General features: G+C 34.5%; 1 protein-coding gene and 1 pseudogene across 2 annotated transcripts in view; one reads left to right on the forward strand and one right to left on the reverse strand.

Moving 5' to 3' along the window:
* CEP85L (centrosomal protein 85 like) overlaps positions 1 to 22,462 on the reverse strand; it is a 132,136-nt gene that overhangs the window by 106,913 nt on the left and 2,761 nt on the right. For both annotated transcript variants that reach the window (XM_054569877.1, XM_054569876.1), the window contains exon 2: positions 4,887 to 5,048. In XM_054569877.1, the coding sequence (XP_054425852.1) occupies positions 4,887 to 5,048 (162 nt within the window). The remainder of the gene's footprint in view (positions 1 to 4,886; positions 5,049 to 22,462) is intronic.
* Positions 8,002 to 8,299, forward strand: LOC129067733 (V-type proton ATPase subunit e 1-like; annotated as a pseudogene).

A 22,462-nucleotide genomic window follows, 5' to 3' on the forward strand; every position in this document is an offset into this window, starting at 1 on the left:
CTCCAAATATACCAACATCCAAATCGTAGGGATGACAGAAGAACAAGAAATTGAAAACTTACTTGAAAAAATAATGAAAGAAAACTTTCCTAATTTGGTGAAGGCAATAGACATGCAAGTCCAGGAAGCATAGAGAGTCCCAAACAAATTGGACCCAAAAAGGACCACACCAAGACACATCATCATTAAAATGCTAAAGGTTAAAGATAAAGAATCTTAAAAGCAGCAAGATAAAAGAAGAGAGTTACCTACAAAGGAGTTCCCATAAGACTATCAGCTGATTTCTCAAAAGAAACCTTGCAGGCTAGCAGGGACTGGCAAGGAACATTCAAAGTGACGAAAACCAAGGACCTACAACCAAAATTACTCTATCCAGCAAAGCTATCATTTAGAATGGGAGGACAAATAAAGTGCTTCCCAGACAAGGTAAAGCTAAAGGAGTTCAACATCACCAGGCCATTATTACATGAAATGTTAAAGGAACTTATCTGAGAAAAAGAAAATCAAAACTATGAACATTAAAATGGCAACAAATTCACATTATCAAAAACTGAATTAAAAAGAAAAAACTAGCAAACAACCAGAACAGGAACAGAATCATAGGCATGGAGATCATTTGGAGGGCTATCAACTGGGTTGGGGAAGAGGGAGAATGCGGGGGAAGGTACAGGGATTAAGAAGCATAATTGTAGGTACAAAACAGATAGGGGGATGTCAATAATAGTATAGGAAGCCGAAAAACTTGTATGCACAACCCATGGACATAAACTAAAGGGGGGATTGCTGGTTGGAATAGGGGTACCAGGAGGGGCGAGGGGGGCAAAGGGCAAAAAATTGGGACAACTGGAATAGCATAATCAATACACTATTTAAAAAAAAAAAAAAGAATATAGAAAAACTCAACAACACCATCAACGAACAGGATCTCACCCACATTCTTTTCAAGCGTCCAAAAGAATGCATAGAAAATAAACCATATGCTGAGACTGATATCAAACCTTAACAAATTTAAAAGAATTGAAATCATAAAGTGTGTTTCTGACCACAATGAACTCAAACTAGAAATAACAGAAAGACAACAGGAAAATCTTCAAACACTAAACAAGGAACTACTATCTGAGGATCAAAGAGAAAGTCTCTACATAAATTTTTAAAAATGCAATGAACTGAATGAAAATGAAAACACAAAGTATTAAAAGTTGTGGGACAAAGCAAAGGCTAAGAAATTTATAGCACTACATCACACATATTAAAAGAAAATTTTTGTTGCAAATCAATAATCTAATCTCCTACCTTAAAAACTTAGAAAAAGAGCAAAATAAGCTTAAAGTAGAAAGCATATAATAAACAACTAAAATCAAAATCAGAAAAAAAGAGAAAATTAATAAAACAAAAGAGATGATTCTTTCCAAAGGTCAGTAAAATTGACAAACTGCTACCAAGACTGAAAAATACAAAAGGAAAGATGATACAAAATACCAGTACCAGAAATGAAACGGGATTTCACTTCAGAGGCTACAGACATCAAGGGGATAAGGTAATGCTATGAACAACTCTACACACAGAGATTTGACAACTTAAACAAAGTGGACTACTTCCTCCATTTCCCCTAAAACACTACCACTTGTCCAACTTTAAAGAGATCACTTGAACAGCCCTGTTATTGAGGAAATTGGATTATTTTAAATCTACGAAAAAAAGAAATCTCTAGGTCCAGATGGTTTCACTGAAGAATTCTACCAAACACTAAAGAATTAACACAACTCTATACAATCTCTTCCAGAAATTGGAACTCTTCTGAATTCATTTTATAAGGCTAGTGTTATCCTGATACCAAAACAAGACAAGACAGTACCCACAAAAGAAAACTACAGACTAATATCCCTTATGGATATACAAAAAAAATCCTTTACAAAATATTAACACACAGAATTCTGCAATATGTAAAAAGAATTATATACCCTGACCAAGCAGAGTTGAAAGCTGACTCAAGAGTTGAAAATCAAGCAATGAAATTGACTACCATGTAAACAAGCAAAAGAAAATCATGTATCAACTGATACAGAACAAAGCATCTGCAAAATCCAACACCCATTCATTATTTTAAAAACTGTAAGCAAAGCAGGACTAGAGGGGAACTTCCTCAAACTGATAAACAGTATGTACAAAATCCCTACAGCTAATAGCTGTTACACAGCTACTGAACGGTAGAAAAATAAATTTTTTGTATCTGTAAGATCAGAAAAAAGGCAGGATGTCCACCTCTACTACTCATATTCAGCACTATGTTGGATGTCTTACCACTGCAGTAAATAAAGGAAATAAAGGCATACGGATAGGAAAGAAAAACATCCTTACTTACAGATGACATAACTGCCTACATTGAAAATCCAAAGCAACCTACCAAAAAACTCCTATACCTAAAGAGTGAGTTTGCAATGTCACAAAATACAAGCTAAACACACAAAAAAATCGACTGTATTTCTATCTAATAATAATTAACACACTGACACCAAAACTAGAGCTATAATGCTATCTACAATAACTCCCCCAAAATGAAATAAATCTAACAAAGCACATACAGGACATATATGCTAAAAACTATGCAACAATGATGAATTAAACTAAAATCTAAATAAATGGAGAAACATAACATGTTAATGAATAAAAGACTCAACAAAGATGTCAATTTTCCCCAAACATAGATATATATGATCAACACAGTTCCTATTAAAATCCCAGCAGAATATTTTGTAGACATAGACAAAATTATTCTAAAACATACACAGAAAACAAAAGAACCAGAATAGCTAAAACAAGTTTGAAAGAAAATAAGTTGGGAATAATTATTCTACCCAATTTTAAGTTTTATTAGGCAAAGAAAATGAATCTCAATCTAAGTCTCACGTGGTGCAAAAAGGACAGCATATATGGGTTTTCCACATCCTGCACATCCAAAGAAAAGTTTGGGCATTGTTCATTTCCTAATAGGTAACCTCTAAACCTTTGGAATATCCTATCTAATGACAGTGTCTTTATTTACCTTGGATCACTGTATATAATCTATACTAATAACCTGTTTATGGTGGGAGACTTGAACCATATGATATCACCTTGACCTCTCAAAGGCTGGAGACTAAAGTCATCCACACAGGCAGCCAACCATGCCAACATAACCAGCCCACAATAAAAATCCTGGACATCAAGGCTCAGGTGACCTTGCCTAGTTAGCAATTCTCCATATGTGCTGTCACACATCGTTGCTGGGAGAATTAAACACTGTCCACACAACTCTACTGGGAGAGGCCAAATGAATGTTTAAGCCTCGTTTCTCCTGCACCCTGTCCTTTGCTTCTGTTTTTGATGATTGAAATCTGTATCCCTTTGCTGTAACATACCATACCCATCAGTATAACAGGTTCTCTGAGTTCTGCGAATCCTTCTAGCAAATCACTGAGGCCAAACACGGTCTCGAGACACCTAAACACACATACTTTATTTTAAAAAAATTAACTCAAAATGAATTATGGACTTAAATTGAAAATATAAAATTATAACTTTTAGAAAGAAAAGAAAGAAAGAAAAATTGTCAAGATCTGGGACTAGGCAGAGTTCCTAGACTTGACCCCAATGCATGATCCACACAGGAAAAACTAATACAACACTTGACTTCATCAAATTTAAAACTCTTGCTCTGCAAAAGACACTGTTAAAGGATGAAAAGATAAGCTACAGGGTACAAGAAAATATCTGCAAACCACATAGCCAACAAAGGATTAGCACCTAAAATATATAAGGAACTCTCAAAACGCAACGGTAAAATAAGGAAATAACCCAATTAGAACATGATCAAGACATGAAGAGATACTTCACCAAAGAAAATAAACAAATGGTAAATAAGCGTGTGAAAAAAATGTTCAACAGTATTAATATTTAAGGACTGAAAATTAAACCCACAGTAAGATATTACTTCCTTCCATTTAAGTAGGCTAAAATTTGAAAACCATGAAATGCTAGCAAGGATGAAGAGAAAATTGAATTACTCATGCTAAGCCATTAGTGATGTAAATGGAAAAGTCACTCTGGAAAATAATGCAATAGTTTCTTTCAAAATTAAGCATGCAACTGCCATATGCCCACCAACTGCACAGACATTTACCACAAAGAAACAAAGACATCAGTTCACATGGAGGCCTGCACATGATTGCTTGTAGCAGCTTTATCCCTACCAGCAAATATCTAAAAACAATCTAGATGTCACTCAATGCGTAAATGGTTAAGCAAAATACGGTCTATTCAACACCGCTATTGCAGTATACATACTACTCAGCAATAAAAGGAATGAACTATTGATACACACAACCTTCTAGATGAATCTCCAATGAAAAACCCCAATTCCAAAGGACTACATACTATATGACTGCATTTATCTAGCATTCTTGAAATGACAAAATGACAGAAATGGAGATTTGTGGTTTCCGGGAGTTAAGGAGGAGGGGAAAGTGAGTGTGAGACATTAGGTATTCTCTGGTGATAGAAATGTTTGGTTTTTTGACAGTATCAATGTCAATATCCTGGTTGTGATACTGTACTGTAGTTTTGTAAGATACAACCATAGGGTGGGGGGGTGTGCAGAGAATTTCTGTATTATTTCTTAAAATAGCATGTGAATCTACCATTTAAAATAAGATAGAAAAGTGAATGAAGGAAAACTAATATGATCAGAAGGACAATTTCATTTTTATATATAACAACACTGAACATCATTAAATATTCAAACACTACTTTTAAACTTCTTGATTTGAAACAATAAAACACATCTCGAATGTTCTCAATTCAACCATCCCCTGAACAGTCATGTCTAAACACTAAGAATTTTAGCTCACCTTCCACGCTGTCAGAACAGGAAGTTCCAATGCCAGTGTCACCACTGTCAGAAGCTATACTATGTCTCCTGATCTGGTTATTCCGATGACTGGATGGAAGAGTTGTGGCCTGCCACAATGATTCACTTCCAGGTAACCATGCTGATGAAGAATAATCTGGGCCTACAAAGAAAAATGTGCAAAAATTAACACATAATTTCTATGAGTAGACAGAAATTTTATCTTGATCTTATAAAAAATGCACACGATGTTATATTCTACCCAAAATATTAAAATAGATCAGTGATATCTAAGACTCAACAAATAAACTTACACATCATACACTCCCATAAATTCAATGCTGATTTAGCAGCTTCCTCTAGCTGAAGGACTCTGGTGTCTGCATATAAATATTTGAACTTTTAAATACATACTGTTCTCTTATTTAAAATGTCAAATTTATCATCTATCTGTCTGGAAATGTCAACACTCCACTCTGGAATATTTGATAGGTAGGCATCTGTGATTCCACACACAGGCATTGGTTGAAAAGTATGGCTCAGATAAAGTCTAACTGAATCATACTGCATAACGATATAAGTAGAATACATTCATAAGAGGTCAAATAAATCTATTTTCTCTACAATATCCAAATCACTTAAAATTTAAAATTATATTGCATTATTTTAATTGATTTTATTTCTTTAGTTATCTTTTGATAAATGTTTAACACCACAGCATCTTACTGGCTCTTTGCTCAAATTTTCCTTTTAATTTAAATTATTATTTTTTTAGCTAATTTTCACTCTTCAGTATTCTCTTGAACTTCATTTTCACTTACTGCGTCCATTTTGCTTAATTTTTATTTTCTTTTTTCTGATTTACCCACCATTTTACTTTTTTTGCTCACTTTCTTCTTTTATTTTCTATTGTAATTCCAATCTAAGTATATCCATGGACCAAGGCCAGTCTGTAAACTTTTTATCACTAGTTCATGAAAGTTGGGTGCAAAAATAAAGAATAAGAATTTAGAAATTTTTATAGCAATTTGAAAGGCAATTTTAAATCTGCTGAATTTTATATAAAACTATTGAAGCATGTTATCTTTATTAACAGCTAACAGAGTGATTCTCAAACTGGAGGCTGGAGATCTATTTGTGGGAGTTTAAAAGTTCTGTATAAGAATTTGGGGCTTTCATTTTAATGATTTTCTTAAAAATTAATAAGCACATTACAGATGATCTGATGAGCTACCTTAAGGCGGATTATTTTCACGTAATGTCAATGCCACAGCATCTGTATAACTACCTTAAAACAGATTCATTATGACAATTTCAATGCCCCCATTTGTGTTTTATGTTTACAATTGCAGTTACTCATAAGTAAAAGGCAAATAACATACTGGGCACTCATCATTATGATATGAAACAAGGTATCTTTACAAAAATATCATGTTACTAGGCCTGCTCTAACTCTGATCTATTATCTATACCACTGATTTTTCAATCTTTTTCATGTCATGGCATACAAAAACTACTAAAATACTTCAGCACATCAAAAAAATATATCATTTTTTGCCAATCTGACCAAAAAACAGGTATAATTTTGATTCATTCACACCAGACCGCTACTGTTGTATTGGCTGTTGTCATTTTTTTATTTGACTGAGAAAAGAGGTCAGTGACCCTGACTAAAATAATCAGGTATTGAATTCTCTAAAAATTCTTGTGGCACACCAATGTGCTGCAGCACTCTAGTTGAAAATCACTGATCTATGCAACAATGTTTTCTTCAATCAGTTCCTCATCTAAATATCCCATCTAAATGAACTCAAAGTCCTGTATGAACCATTAGCAAAAAGGGCAACCAGCCCACTACTTTCTCTCCCAAGTGCACACCTATTAGTTGGAGAAATATTTTTTTAAGAATACCCAGAAAACAGCATAAATAGTATGAGAATGCAGTAAATAGCAGCCAAAGATATGAAAAAATATCCAATCGTACTAATAATGAGAGAAATAAAAAAGAACAGTTTTTAGATTTTTAAAATAATCTATATTATATATAATATTAAATATCATTGGAAAATAATTTAAAAATTGATGTCAATACAAGAAATGTTCATGTACTTTTGTGGACATATAAACTGATACTCATTTCTGGGTATATATCCAAAGGTAACTAAATCACTATCTCAAAGATATCTGAATTCTCATGTTCACTGAAGCATTATTCAGAGTAGCCAAGGTATGCAAACCACCAGGGCGTCCATTGATGTCAGGTGAATGGATGAGAAACATATGAGATATAAACATAATAAAATACAGGGCAGGGTAAAAATAGGCTTATAACTGTCATTACATAGAACAGTTTAGTCTTGTTTTATTACTTATTAATTACTGTATTATTTTCCATATGAACAACTATAAACCCAGTTTTGCCCCATCCTATAACGTTCAGCCATAAGAGAGAAGGAAACCCTGCCATTGCGACAACATGGATGAGCCTGGAATGCATTATGCTAAGTGAAATAAGCCAGACCAAAAAAAAAGGCAACTACTGCATGATATAACATATGTGGAATTAAAAAATAAAAGTCAAATTCACAAAGAGTAAAATGGTGGTTGCCAGGGTCTGGGGGACAGGAACCAGAAATAGGAAGAGACTAGAAGGGATATAAACTTTCAGGTATAAGATGATTAAGCCTGAGAATCTAATATGATGAATATGATGACTATAGTCAATAAAACTGCTTCATATACTTGAAATTTGCTAAGAGAGTGGAATTTAAATGTTCTCACCTAAAAAAAAAAGTGGTAAATATATGAGGTGATGAATGTGTTAATTAGCTGGTGAGAATGCTTTCACAATGTATACTTATGTCCAATCATCATATTTACACTTAAGTATATTATAATTTTATTTGTCAATTATATCTCAATTAAGCTAAGAACAAAAAGAATCCAATGTTTGAAGGAGTGGGGTTATAGACCAAAGAATGTTCCTTAAGCAGTCTTTCTAGTAAGAACCAGTTACAAATAAACCCAAAAGGGACAGGGAAACAGAATTTTGGCTATTACAATAATGAAGGCTGGGGTGAGGCCAAAGCACAGCAGTGGGGCAGGGGCTGGCAGCCATGGCATGCAATGGCTTGGCAGTTCCTCTGATCGTGATGAGTGTGTTCTGGAGCTTCGTCAGCCTCCTGGTCCCATTTCATCCCTAAGGGTCCCAACCAAGAGGTTGTCATCACCATGCTGGTGACCTGTTCAGTTTGCTATCTCTTTTGTGTGATTGCAATTCTGGCCCAACTCAACCCTTTCTTTGGACCACAGTTGAAAAAAGAAACCATCTCGTGTATCAAGCATCACTGGCCTTGAGGAAGATCTGCAGTCCAATGCTCAGTAAGGCCACAAAGATAATCCCTCTAGATGCAAAGCCACCTCCAAACACAGACCACCTCCCTTGACTTGCCTGTTTGGGCCATCAGCTGCCTTAAACATTCACACCACAGCTGAATACCTTTTTCTACAATGCAGTATTTCTTCCTGTACCTTTTTTACACTTTGACAAATTATGTGCCTCCTTAATCTAAACTGTGCTAACGACATATAATGTGTATATACTCTTCTGAGATAGAAGGTGCTAGTCTTCTGAGAAACACTCCCTCTCTCCTTGGAACCTATGGATTTGAAGATGGCTCCTGCTTGCTCACAACATGGGAATCTGTGACGTGTTTAAAAGGTCATGAGACAATAAGACTGCAGTGCAGAAGCCAACAGGAGAGTATGCTCTAGGGGAGCTCTGTCCTAACAGAATCGCACCAAAGTATGTTTTCAGAATGAATTTCTTACTTCTGCCATCTTTTGGGATAAATTATTTTCCTGCTTTCTTAAAAAATAAATAAAATAATGAAGAAGATCTAAAAGTATAAAATGCTTATGTTCCTATATTTCACAGGAATAAAATTTCACAGGAAATTCACAAGTAACCTCAGATTTCATATTGTCTAGGAATTCTCTTAACTTTTGTTTTCACTGTCTCTAATTTAGCACCCAACACATCAAACTGAAATTATCTGTTCACGTATCTGTCCTCCTTTTAGACTGCAGTAATACTAAAGGACCATGTGTTCCAGATCTTAATCAGCGTGGCAGCCAGTATACTTTAAATATTCAAACAAAGAATGCACAGAGCAACTGGAAAGAAATATAACAAAATACTACTGGTTTTCTCTAGGTGGTAGGATTACTGGTAATTTCTTTGACCCTTATGCTTTTAGTTTTCTGGTATTTATTTTTGCCAAATGATCTTATTTTTGCCAAACTTTTCCTTTAGAGGAAGCAAAGCAATTCATTCAGGTTTCCCAAAATGACAATAACAGAGTAAAATGATAGAATTATCTATAATGATTTGATCTTCTCCAGCCTGACCTCAGATTTGTTTTAATCTTTAAATGTTTCTTTTTTTAAAAAAAGATTTTATTTATTTATTTTTATAGAGGGGAAGAGAGAAAGAGAGGGAGAGAAACATCAATGTGTGGTTGCCTCTTGCACACCCCATCCTGGAGACCTGGCCCGCAACCCAGGCATGTGCCCTGACTAGGAATCAAACTGGCGACCCTTAGGTTCGCAGGCCGGCACTCAATCCACTGAGCCACACCAGCCAGGGCTAGACATGTTTCTTTAAAAAAAATAAAAATAAAAAAGGTCCAGTATATTTTATGTACCTAGAATACTGGTAATAACTACAAATGTCATGAATAAAATAACATTCTAACCTTTATTTTAGATTGAATGCGTTCATTCTTGAGAATAAAAGTCTTGTCTGTATTCAAGTCAATCCAGAATCACAAAGCAGTAAGAACTAGCCATGAATATGCTTGCCAGGTGATATAATAAGGAAAATTTTCTCATACAGTAGTTATGACTATGCTACTGAAATGGGAACGACTGAATTTCTAGATATGTGCTATGTACCTTATTTTTAAATCCTCACTAGAGGATATTTTTTCATTGCTTTTGGAGAAAGGGGAAGAAGGGAGAGAGGGAGACAGAGAGAGAGAAAAACATTGATGTGAAAGAGAAACATCAATTGGTTGCCTCCTCATAGACACCCTGATTGGGGATTGAACCTACAACCTCGGTATATGCCCTGGCAGGAAATCAAACACATGACATTTCCATTCAGGGGACGATGTTCCACACAACTGAGCCACACTAGGCAGGGTGATATGTGCTGTGCACTTAAAAAAAATAAATAAGGTTCAGTGATCTCTAACAATTAAAGTCTTACCTAGGTCCTATCATATTAAAGCAATTGAATGATTGTGTAAAACCAGTTACCTCTAGAACAAGGAGCATTCCGGTAAGAATAGCAAAGATCCCAATACAGCATACATTTCAACTTCTCTTTGGAAGGCAGTATTTTACATTTTTAGTATCAATTTCAACTCCTTTACACCAAATGCTGAAAGTCCAGGGATAACGTATTTTAAAAATTCACATAGAAAATATTGGAAGATTATAGTAAAAAAAGTAACCCATTATATTTTATTTTCTTTCTGAAGCTTTTTAAAATATGCCTGTAACTACACTTAGAACAACCACCAATCTTACTTTTTAATGACAACTCTAAACCAAAAGAAAATAAAAATAAGACCAATGACAAAGCAGATTTACACTTTTACATAAAAAGCTGAATATATACTACAAATCAGGAGTACAAATTGCAGTGTTTTTCAAAATGCAGGTTATCTCCCATTCAGCAGATTGAGACCAATCGTTTTAAATAAAAGCAAACAAAACAGAAAATATCAAAGCACATTAACCCTAATATGACAAAAGATGCCTGTATCCCACATTTTAACATCTTTGAAATATTAGCAAGTACACAATACTTCTGCACGAAGTTCAGAACGTGACCTCCAACTGCCCAATTCTACCATCAATAGAAACTAATGTACAACTTAAAAAGAAGAATAAATCCAGGGAATACCAAAAAATCCAACAAAAAAATCTCTTTTCCTTAAATAAGGCGTGTATCTAAATCAGTTTCTAAAACTGTCCAGTCCATTTCAGAAGCACTGATCGAAGGAGGACCCCCCATCCCCACTGTCACAGATCATACCTTTCCGCTGGGCTGCTGCAAAGATCTCCTGTTGGAGTGACTCCAGAGCCAGACTCTACCCTACTATCAGAATTATTTTCTTAAAATCAAGTACATTTATGTCATCCTCCTGCTCACATAGGTCTGTGGGCTCCTTACCACATACTAAATAAAACTCAAACTCACTAAGTTTGGCATACCAATTGACAGCTTCATTTTCTAATACTTTGCAACCCCTACTTCCCCCATTCCGGCTCCCCTACAGTCTCTCTGGTCACACATATCTAATCACTGCCTCTAAATAGATTAGGTTCTTTTTTCACTCCAAGCTATTCCCTTCTCTATAGAACTAACTTTTCTAAATGTTTTCTGATTCCTCCAGGTGGCATTAAATGACTACTACTTTGTGCTCTCCCAATACATCATTCAAAATTCTGTGACAGCATTTACTAAATTAAATTAACCCATATGTATAAGACTTTCTTCTCCTTAACCAACCTGGGAAAATTAAAAGACAACTTTTTTTCTTTTTTTAGTCTCTAATACAGAGCTGCATAGTTACGCAGGGTCTTAATAAATGTAGTCATTATTACCACTGAGTACCCAATAAACACCCATGGTATAAAATTAAAATTTTGGAAGACTTATAATTAGATCTAAAAAATCTCCTTCCATTTAGAAGAAGGCAGGGGTTTTTCTTGGTGGTGGTTGTTTATTTTTAAATCCAAGAGATTTTAAACTATCCCTTGAGCCAGTTTGCTTTTAAGTATCTATTTAAAGATCAGTAAATATTTCCAAAGCAGCTAAAAATATACCAATAATTATAAATGGCTTTAGGACTTTATGACCAAAATTCCAAATAAATACAGGAAAACAATCTCTAGTAGGGTCAAGAGACCAAAAAAAGTAATAAAAAATTTAATAGAACATTAAAAAACATTTTTAAATATTCATATTAATATTAACCACCAAAAATAAATAAACAGAAAATCCTGTACAACACTGGAGAATATCTAGCTAAGATGGAAGAAACTTAATATAGTGATATCTATTTTCTCTATCCCAGTTCTCCATTACATTTCAATTCTGTTTATCTCTAGGGTAATTGACTCCAATAGTCTTAATTATCTCCTTTTATTATAGAGTTAACAGAATAGCTCAGTGGAAAAGAATGTAGAATGTGAAATCAGGCTGCCTGGGTTCAAGTTCTGTACCACCACTTTTAGTAATGAGTCCTTGAGTAACTCACTTAACCAATCTGTGCCTCAGTTTCTTCATATGTAAAAGAAAAAATTATAGTACCTATTTTATAGGGTTATTGTGATAATTAAATGAATCTGTAAAGATATTTTTTTAAAGTACCAGGCATAAAAATTTACACACAGAGCAATGGAACAAAACAGAGGGCCCAGAAATAAACCCACACATAATGGTCAATTAATTTACTTCAAAGGTGCCAGGAATAAACAACAGAGAAAGGATAGTCTCTCCAACACAAGGTGTTGGGAAAACTGGACAGCCACATGCAAAAGAAAGAAACTGGATCTCTATTTTATACCATACACAAAAATCAACTCAAAATGGATTAAAGACCTGAACATCAGACCTGAAACCATGAAAGTCCTAAAAGAAAACATAGGAGGTAAACTCCTTGCCATCAGTCTTGACAATGATTTTTTTTATTTGACATGAAAAGCAAAGGCAATAAAAGCAAAAATAAATGAGTAACAAACTAAAAAGCTTCTGCACAGAAAAAAAAATGAAACAGCAACCTATGGAATGGGAGAAAATACCTGTAAATTATATAGCTGATAAACGGTTAATATCCAAAAAATATAAGGAACTCATACTCAATAGCAAAAAAAAAAAAAAATCTGATTAAACAATAGGCAGAGGTTCTGAACAGATTTTTTTTCAAAAACATGCAAATGGTCCTCAAGTACATGAAAAGGTACATTAGTACCACTAACAATCAGGGAAACGCAAATCAAAACCATAATGAGACATCACCTCACACTTATCAGAATGGCTATTATGAAAATTTAATAACGAATATTGGTAAGGATGTAAAGAAAATCCTTGCATATTATTGGTGGCAATATAAACTAGTATAGCCATGGTGGAAAACAGTATGAAGATCCTCAAGAAACTACAAATAGCCCTGGTCAGGTGGCTCAATTAGTTGGAGCATCATTTCTCATACACAAAATGGTTCGATTCCTAGTCGGGACACATACCTGGGTTGGGGGTTCAACCCCCCAGTCAGGGCTTGTATAGGAAACAACCAATCAGTGTTTCTCTCTCACATTAATGTTTCTCTCTCTTCCCCTACCCCTTCCTCTCTCTCTGAAATCAATAAACATACCCTTGGGTGAGGAATTAAAAAAAAAAAAACTCTAAAAATACAAGTACCATATATATATACGATTCAGCAATCCCCACTTCAGGGTATATATAACACAATCACTATCTCAAGAAGATATAGCACCCATGTTTTGTGGCATTATTTACAAGCCAAGACATGGAAACAACCTAAGCGTTCATCAATGGAGGAATGGATAAAGAAAATATGGTGTTTGTATACAATGGAATATTATTCAGCCATAAAAAATAAGGAAATCCTGTCATTTGTGACAATATGGATGGACCCTGAGGACATTATGTTAAGTTATCTATGTCAGACAGAGACAGACAAATACCACATGAGCACACTTAAATGTGAAATCTAAACGAAAAAACAAAAAACAAATTCATGAAAATAGAGAACAAACTGGTGGTGGTTGCCAAGGACAAGGGATGGGGGAAATAGGTAAAGATGGTCAAAAAGTATAAACTTCCAGTTATAAATTCTGAGGATTAGCTTACAGCAGAATGACTACAGTTAATACTGTATTGCATATCTGAAGGTTGCTAAGAGTAAACTCTAGAAGTTCTCATCATAAGAAAAAAAATTGTAACTACATCTGGTGATGCATGTTAACTTACTGTGGTAATAATATTATAATATATACATATATCAAGTCATTATACTGTATACCTTAAACTAATACAATGTTATATAACAATTATATCTCAAACAAACTGGAATTGGCTTTTGTGCATTTAAGGAATTAAACTGAATTCTACGTAATCAACAGCTAGTATTCTTTGCTTTTAAATTAAAAAAAGGAAATCTGGAAGTTCATTCCTTAACTACTGTAATTTTAAAAAATATTACCACAAAATGTATAAAACTGTATTCTTCAGATGTGGTTCTGAATTTTATTTTCAATTCATTTCTTCCTCAGTATAACAAGGAAGAGCTTTAAACTAAGGTCAGTTCAGGTTAAGGTTTAAATTACCTCAATTAAGAAAAATAACCAGAGGATAAATAAGTGGTTCGCCTTTCACAGTAAAAGTATGAATTCAAACCAATAAATACTCACCAAGTACTCATTATATAAAACAAGGAACTCAAGAGGGTTAGAGTAGCAACCAACAGAGATAAAACTACCTCTTTCTATGAAAAAAAATTACATGCCTGCTGATTTCAGTGTGTGACAGGCCAAAGAGTCCTATCTTTTGGTATATGAAATGTTGTATTTAAAGATTATTTTAATAGTTATGGGGAATGCGGCCCATGTATTTAATTTAGTCTCTCATAGCCATTGTTTGTTTATAAACTGGAAAAATAAAATACAGTAAAAATTGTTAAGTTTTTAATAAAACCACCAAAAACATGAGGGAGTATATCAAATGGTATTCCAGAGGGGTTTTCCTTTGCTTTTGACTTCAACTATTTAATATCAACTAATAAAGAAAATATGCTACATGGCAGCAAATTATGCCAAAACAAAAGATTATCCATGTCCAGGAGATAATGAAAATAAATTTTCCTAAATAAAAAAGTTGTTAGACCTAATACATGTTATTTTTATGTATGTAGCCATGATCTCCAAAGGAAGCAGAGTAGGCTAAGTATTTCTCAATTAGCTGTTTTATTTTCTGACATTAAGAATCTAAGTGCTGAACACAATACATTCACAAGCCAAACTAAAACAAAATTTTAGTTTTTATTAAATTTATTGTGGTGACACTGGTTAATAAAATTATACTTGTGTGTTTTAAGTGTAAATTACAAATGACATTGCATTGTGTGCCCACCACCAAAATCAAATCATCTTCCATCACCATATACTTGACCCTCTTTACCCTTTACTATCTCCCCAACCCCCTGCCCTCTGTACAACCATAATGTTACCCATGTCTATGAGTTTGTTTGTTCCCTTGTTGCTTTCAGTTTTATATCTCATATATGAGTGAAATCATATGGTTCTTGACTTTCTGTCTGACTTATTTTGCTTAGCATGATATTCTCAATATCCATCTATGTATGTTGTCAAAAATGCCAGTATTTCATCTTACAGCTGTGTAGTATTCCATTGTACATAGAAGTATGTACCACATGATCTTTATCTAATCATCTATCTAAGGACACTTCGGTTGTTTCCATTACACAGCCACTATGAATAATGCAGCATTAAACAGAGGGGTGCATACATCTTTGCAAATAAATGTTTTCAAATTTCCCAGGTAGATGCCCAGAAAAGGGGTTGCTAGGCCCCCTATGGGGCCTATGTTTTCCTATGTTCTCTTTTAGGACTTTCATGGTTTCAAGTCTGATGTTCAGGTCTTTAATCCATTTCGAGTTGATTTTTGTGTATGGTATAAAATAGAGATCATATGGTAACTCTATTCTTAATTTTTTGAGGAACCTTCTTACTGTTTTCCATAGTGGCTGTACCAGTTTACATTCCTACCAGCAGTGACTGAGGGTTCCTTTTTCTCTACAACCTCCCCAACACTTGTCATTATTTATCTTGATAACAGCCATTCCAACATGTGTGAGGTGGTATCTTGTAATAGTTTTAATTTGCATTTCCCTAACAGCTAGTGAAGTTGAACATCTTTTCATACATCTGTTGGCTATTTGTATGTCTTTTTGGAAGAAGTGTCTTTTAAGGTCCTGTGCCCATTTTTTAATTGGATTATTTGGTTTTTGGTGTTGAGTTGTATGAGTTCTTTGTATTTTTAGATATTAATCCCTTGTCAGAGCCATTGTTTGCAAGGATCTTCTCCCATTCGGTTAGCTGCCTTTTTGTTTTGTGGCAGTTTCTTTCATTGTGCAGAAGCTTTTTAGTTTGATTTATTTATATTTCTTTTTCATTTAATTTGCTTTTATTTCCTTTGCCTTTGGGGTCAAATTTATAAAACCCTCTTTAAGACCAATGCCCATAAGTTTAGTATCTACATTTTCTTCTATGTAATTTATTGTTTCAGGTCTTATATTCTGGTCTTTGATACATTTTAGGTTAATTTGTGTACCTGGGGACAAAGAGTAGTCTAAATTTCAACTTATTTTGGAGTGTTTTAAAACTAATATTCCAAAATAAGTTGAGAAAATTTATAAATACCTCCCCAATATTAAAGAACTTAAGTTCTAGTCAAACCTGTCAGTACATTATTCCTAAAATGAAATGGAATACTCAGTATTAATGAACAGGCTTCAGAAAATCTTTAGTAATGTCATGGCAAGGCAGTATGTATTTCTAATGGTCAATAAACATGCAATCTCTGCCTCCACAAGAGTAATGTAACCACCTCATAGAAAACTTTAAACTTTATATGAAATGTAATCCAAATCTTCATAAAATTATCTTCCAGAAGGATAAATAAAAATTGTAGTTCATTTCAGGATTCTGAACTGCAGTACTAAAACGTAGCAACAATAAATCAAATTTATTTACTAGGTATCTATGTGAAGAGGACTTAAAACAAAGTTCCTGATCTTAAATTCATTCTCCTTAAACTCAAACTCTTATCAACTTAAATTATTAGCATTACCTAATGAAGTCTTAGAACAATTTATCACAAAAGAAGCAAAAATAGACATAAAATTACAGGTATCTCCTGCTTTTCAAAAGTTTGCTTTATGCCACTTTGCTTGTACAAAACACCTGCATTAGTGCAGACAGTCCCCAACTTACAATGGTTTAACTACAGTTTTGACTTTATGATTGTACAAAAGCAATACACATAATAAATCACATGAGATATTCCATAATTTACTATAAAAAAAGCTTTGTGTTAGATGATTTTGTGCAACTTTAGGCTAATGCTTTAGCATGTTTAGGCTAGTCTAAGCTATGATGTTAGGTGTATTAAATGTATTATTGAACTTAGAATATTTTTAATTTATGCTGGCTTTATTGGGACAGAACCCATCTTAATAAGTTAAGGACTATCTGTACCTGTTTTCAACAACAGAAAGAGACCTGGAGAGGATTTTTGCTTTTACAAAAAAAAAGATGAAAACCAAAAAATCTTTAGTGTTTGCACTGCAGTAAGCCATTGTAAAGGCAGTGTCCACCCTGAGTGGTGAGAACGGCACTGCTTTTACTGTATGTTAAGGTTATTTTAGGTTTTATGTGTTATTTGGTATGATTTGGTAGGTTATTGTGAGCACTTGGGGACACACAAAAATTTTTCCATATAATTTACTGTTAATAACGTCTTTGTTTTACTCCATTTTGGCTTACGAAGAATGCTCCTCTTTCAGATAGCAAGGGAAACCTGTACTATTTTCAATCAGATTCTTAGGCTAAAACATGAAATAAAACTAAATACCAAAGTCTGGTCCTCTGACTGAGATCTATCCTGATGGGAAGAAAAACTTACACTGGTTCAGATGCCCTGGGCAGAGTCCTCTAGTCAAGGCTCAGCCACTGTTCAATGGAAGGCATCCCAGGAGGCACTTACCCTAGTTTTAAAGCTGAACGTCCCAAGCAAACCCAGACATTTGGTTACTTTAGTTTGAGAAGTGGTAAGGAGAAAGCAATTCAAACATTTATTGAGCACTCATACACCAATGTCTACACAATAAAGTCAGATGACTGGATTAGAGCGTCTCTAATCTCTGCCAGTTTTAAACTGTTGAGTCTCTCACTGAAACTGATCCATTCACAGCGCTGATCCATTCTCTTCTGACATCTCACGCGGCCTCTTGAAAGCACAAGACTGGTGATTGCTCCTTCCTTCATCAGTCTCCTCTCTTCTGCATCACGGCGCTCTTCTGGTTTTACTCTCACCTTACTGGCTGCTCCTTCTTGGTCTCTTTGGATGGTTTCTCTTTCTCTACCTTACCAGAACATTGTGTTCCAGAGCTCGATTCTCGGCTGTCTCATCTATAGTCTCTACTATCTCCTCTATACCCTCTCCATGTGATCACCTTTAAACACCGAAAACACACAGGTAACTCTCAAAATTCTACCTCTACCTCTTCCATCTCCCTGCTGAGCACAAGACTTGTATAACCAACTTCCTACTCAACTCTTACATGAACCTCTATAAGAGCATCTCAAACTTCACATGGCCAAAATAGAACTCTTGATCTCACTTATTTTCCTCACACTCTTCCCCACCTCAGGAAATGACACCACCATCCATTGTAATTACCGAAGCCAAAACTGAGATACCATCTTTGACTCTCCTTTCCCTCATTTGCCACCTCCAAACTATCAATAAATTCTGTCAGCTTTATTTCTCAAATATATTCCAAAACCATTCTCTTCTCTCTAAACCCAGTCTAACCACTCTAATCCAAGCCATCATCTCTCACCTAATTACTACAACGACCTGTTAACCTGCTTCTCTACTACTATTCTTTCCCCCACCCCTCCACAATTTTTCCCACCCCCACAAAAGGAGCCAGATGAGATCTGTAAACCCCAAGGACAAGTAAGGGATGTCTGCTCCATTCCCCAAGTACATAAAACAATGTCTCACAGCAGGCACTCAATGTGTGCTGAATAGAAGAATGATCAGTCATCTTCCCATCCATTCATAGTTAGTTTCCCTCCTGTAGAATAGAATCCAAACTTCATACATTGCCTTCCATCATCAGACCTCCATCACTTCACATCCCTGCTTACTATGTTCCAGACTCTCCAGCTTTCACATTCCTCCAAATCCCCAAATTCCCATCATGGGACTGTTTCTGTACCCTCTCTGCCTGAACACTCCTTCCCTCATGTCTGGCTCCTTCCCATCATTCAGGCCTCTCTGAGAAGGCCTTTCCTGAGCAGCCTACTCAAAGCAGGCTTCTCTACTCATTGTCTTCTACCTCACCCTATTTTCTTTTCTTTGTCATACTTAACACTAGCTGAATTATCTTGTTGTTAGTTTACTTACAGACTGTTTATCCCCACTAGAATGTAAGTTTCCTCAGATCTGGGACCTTATCTGTCTTGTGCAATGATGTATCCTTAGAGTCCAGTACAATGCCTACGACTCACAAACATTTACCAAGTGCTTATGTGCCAAGCACTATGCCAGGTAACAACACTGTATTTTTTTTAATTAAAGAAAAATAGAAAGTAGAAGTAAAATATTAGTATAAAAAGCAATTTGATGTTCTTTTTTATGTTGATCATTCTCGTTCTTAAAATAAATAACTTTATACAATAAATCCCACTTTTTAGATTATTATTTTGCTGGTATAAAATATGAAATCCTTAAAGTGGTCATAATAATTAGTATCTCATTGTAGCTTTAGAAATTATGTAGATGACCATATTCTTCATTTTTTTAAAAGGTTTTATTTATTTACTTTACGAGAGAGGGGAAGGAAGGGAGAAAGAGAGGGAGAAACAGCAATGTGCAAGAGACACATTGATCAGCCACCCCCTGCATGCCCTCAACTGGGACCCGCCCACAACCCAGGCACATGCCCCAACCAGGAAGCAACCTGTGACCCCTCAGCACTCAATCCATTGGGCCACACCAGCCAGGGCACATCCTGCATTTTTTAAGACACAATTTGAGAGAAGTAATTAGGCTATCACTCAGTAAAATACTACCTAGGAACCTTCACATTATCATCTTTTTCTCATACAACACATCTCATCCAGTCAGAAAAATCATGACTCTGTAAAATCTTTCTGTTTTCAACATACAGAAATATTCACAACATGACAAAAGTTTGTCAACTCACCATTTATTGCCTGGACTCAATTTACCAGCTTCATTCAGGCCAAGAAGTGATAGAGTTTCAGTTACTAATCAAGTTAATTTCACAAAAGTCATCATTAAAGTTGAGATTGACCCCTCACCCACCAATGCCTATTATAAAAGAACATACCCAGTAGAGTTTAGGAGAAAGAGTTACGTTTCATTGTTACTACAGTACTTTTAGGTCCACCTAATTCAGAATAGCACCAGAAAATTTTAGCATTTGAAAATTTGAAAATTTTAGTATTAGTTACTACCACTATCATTATGACATCACTATTACTTTGTGGCAATGCATCAACTCGGAAGAGGTACATTTAAAAGCTCAAGGCACTAAACAAGTGACATTTCTTCCGACCATGTAAGTGTTCTCTATAACATTTTACTTTTAGCACACTTTAAACTGGCATACCCTACTTCCAAATGTTTTAAGGTTGAATATATTAACATTTTTAAAGTATGATTTACAAAAAGAAACTAATTCAATATACCTAGGTATAAGTACTCAAAATATCACTATATCATACTTGATTTTTAACCCGTAAAGGAAATACATCCATCTTTCATCCAAATTTGAAATTATTATACATTTTAAGTATAATAATTCTTAATTATATACTTAATTAATTCTCAAATACTCAACCAGATGCAAAAAAGATATATCACATGTTCTATTTAAAATCAGCTTTCTAACTACACTTGCCAAACCAACAAAAAGAATAAAGGGGTGAGGGGTGCACAGAAATAAGAAAATATTTACCTTATTTTCATTTATAATACAGTTACTGTATAAAGCTGAAAAACTGTTGGTAAAGCAAAAACAAAATTAAATCCTAAAGCAAAGGTTAAAAGTTCAGTATTTTCCACACCACACATATTATTATTCCTATTTGTTTTTACTGCCGTTACTTTAAAAAGAAAGTTTTCTCCAGTTTTTTAGGACATTGGTTCTGTATTACCTTTGGTTTTCCCTTTAGTCTAGTTATATATTTGTATCAACAAACCAGTTTTCAGAAACTAGACTTAACCCACATATGGAGAAAAACCCATTTTAATATCGGAAATTATTTACTTATCCTTGTCTTCACACTGACCTTCAGGACCAAAATAATTCCTGATTAATTCAATTAGAAAACTGGTTCCCTTTGTTTTCAGAAAAGACCGAAAAGCACTCATTAGTCAAAAGATGTACTGAACAATATTTTTAAAATATGCACTTTCTTCAAATTCTCAGGAAGGAAAATAAATCCCTACATGAATCAATCAGAGGTCATTATCTTGACCTTCACCATCTGTTCACTTGCTAAAGAAACCACACAAAGTCTTTCATGTAATGTATAACTTTTTTAAACTAAATGAAAATAATTTTAAATATTTGTTTACTCAAGAAGAGAATCAAGTAACATAACAAATAATTTCATCACTATTACTATAAAAGTAATCAATTACCAGCATACAGCTGAAAAAACGTTATTGGAAAGGCATATCCTGACTTACCAACAGTTTATCACTATTAAAACTAAGATAAAATATATGCCTTATAAAGAAATACTGTCCAAATTCATTAAACTTGGTTAGTATTTATAAAGTATCTTCTTCCACTATATTCTTTGCCACAGCAAAGGTTTAAAGACTACACTATAACCTCAAAGCTTCAGTTACTTATCTTCTAGGCATTATGTTTTCTATCTCATAGAAATAACAACAGAAAAATTGATACAATTCTTGGATGACATTATTCCTCCAAACATGCTAATATTACAAATAAATTTTAAATGGTTAAGTTACAAAGACATTACAGATGGCTTCTGACATTGAAACCACTCCCTCTAGCCTCTTAGGGATAAAGAAATGTCTCCTCATTCACTGAACTTACTTTTTTTTTTTATTGTTGTTCAATTACTGCTGTCCCAATGCCCCCTCCCCCCTAGCGCTCCCCTGCCCCGCCCACCCCTCCCTTCCACAGTCAATCCCCACCCTAAGTCCGAGTCCCTGCGTCCTTTATATTTGTTCCTAAACTTAAGCATCGGAAACCTCTCAACTGCTATCTCCTCTTCTTAGGGCAAATACTATACATTTTAAAGAAAACAATTTCTTACTCATTTTTTTTACTATTATTTCTAAAAGTGTTGCATGACCAAATTTAACAAAATTATTTCAAATCTAACCCTGGGTTTTGAAAGGGATATATCTCTAGATATAATACACAGCATGGTGACTACAGTTAACAATACCGTATTGTAAGGTTGAAATTTGCTAAAAGGGCAGATCTTAAGTATTCTCATTACACACCGCTCCGCCCCCTCCAAAAAGAAAAGGTAACTGTGACGCGATGACTATGTTAACTAGTTGATTATGGAGATAATTTCACAATGTACACATATGAAAACATCAAGTTGTACACCTTGAGTATATATACAATTTCTATTTGTTATGGAATTGCA

The sequence above is a fragment of the Pteronotus mesoamericanus genome, unplaced genomic scaffold, assembly GCF_021234165.1.
Source record: "Pteronotus mesoamericanus isolate MK-2021 breed Mesoamerican mustached bat unplaced genomic scaffold, CSHL_Meso_final contig_20, whole genome shotgun sequence".
Lineage (NCBI taxonomy): Eukaryota > Metazoa > Chordata > Mammalia > Chiroptera > Mormoopidae > Pteronotus > Pteronotus mesoamericanus.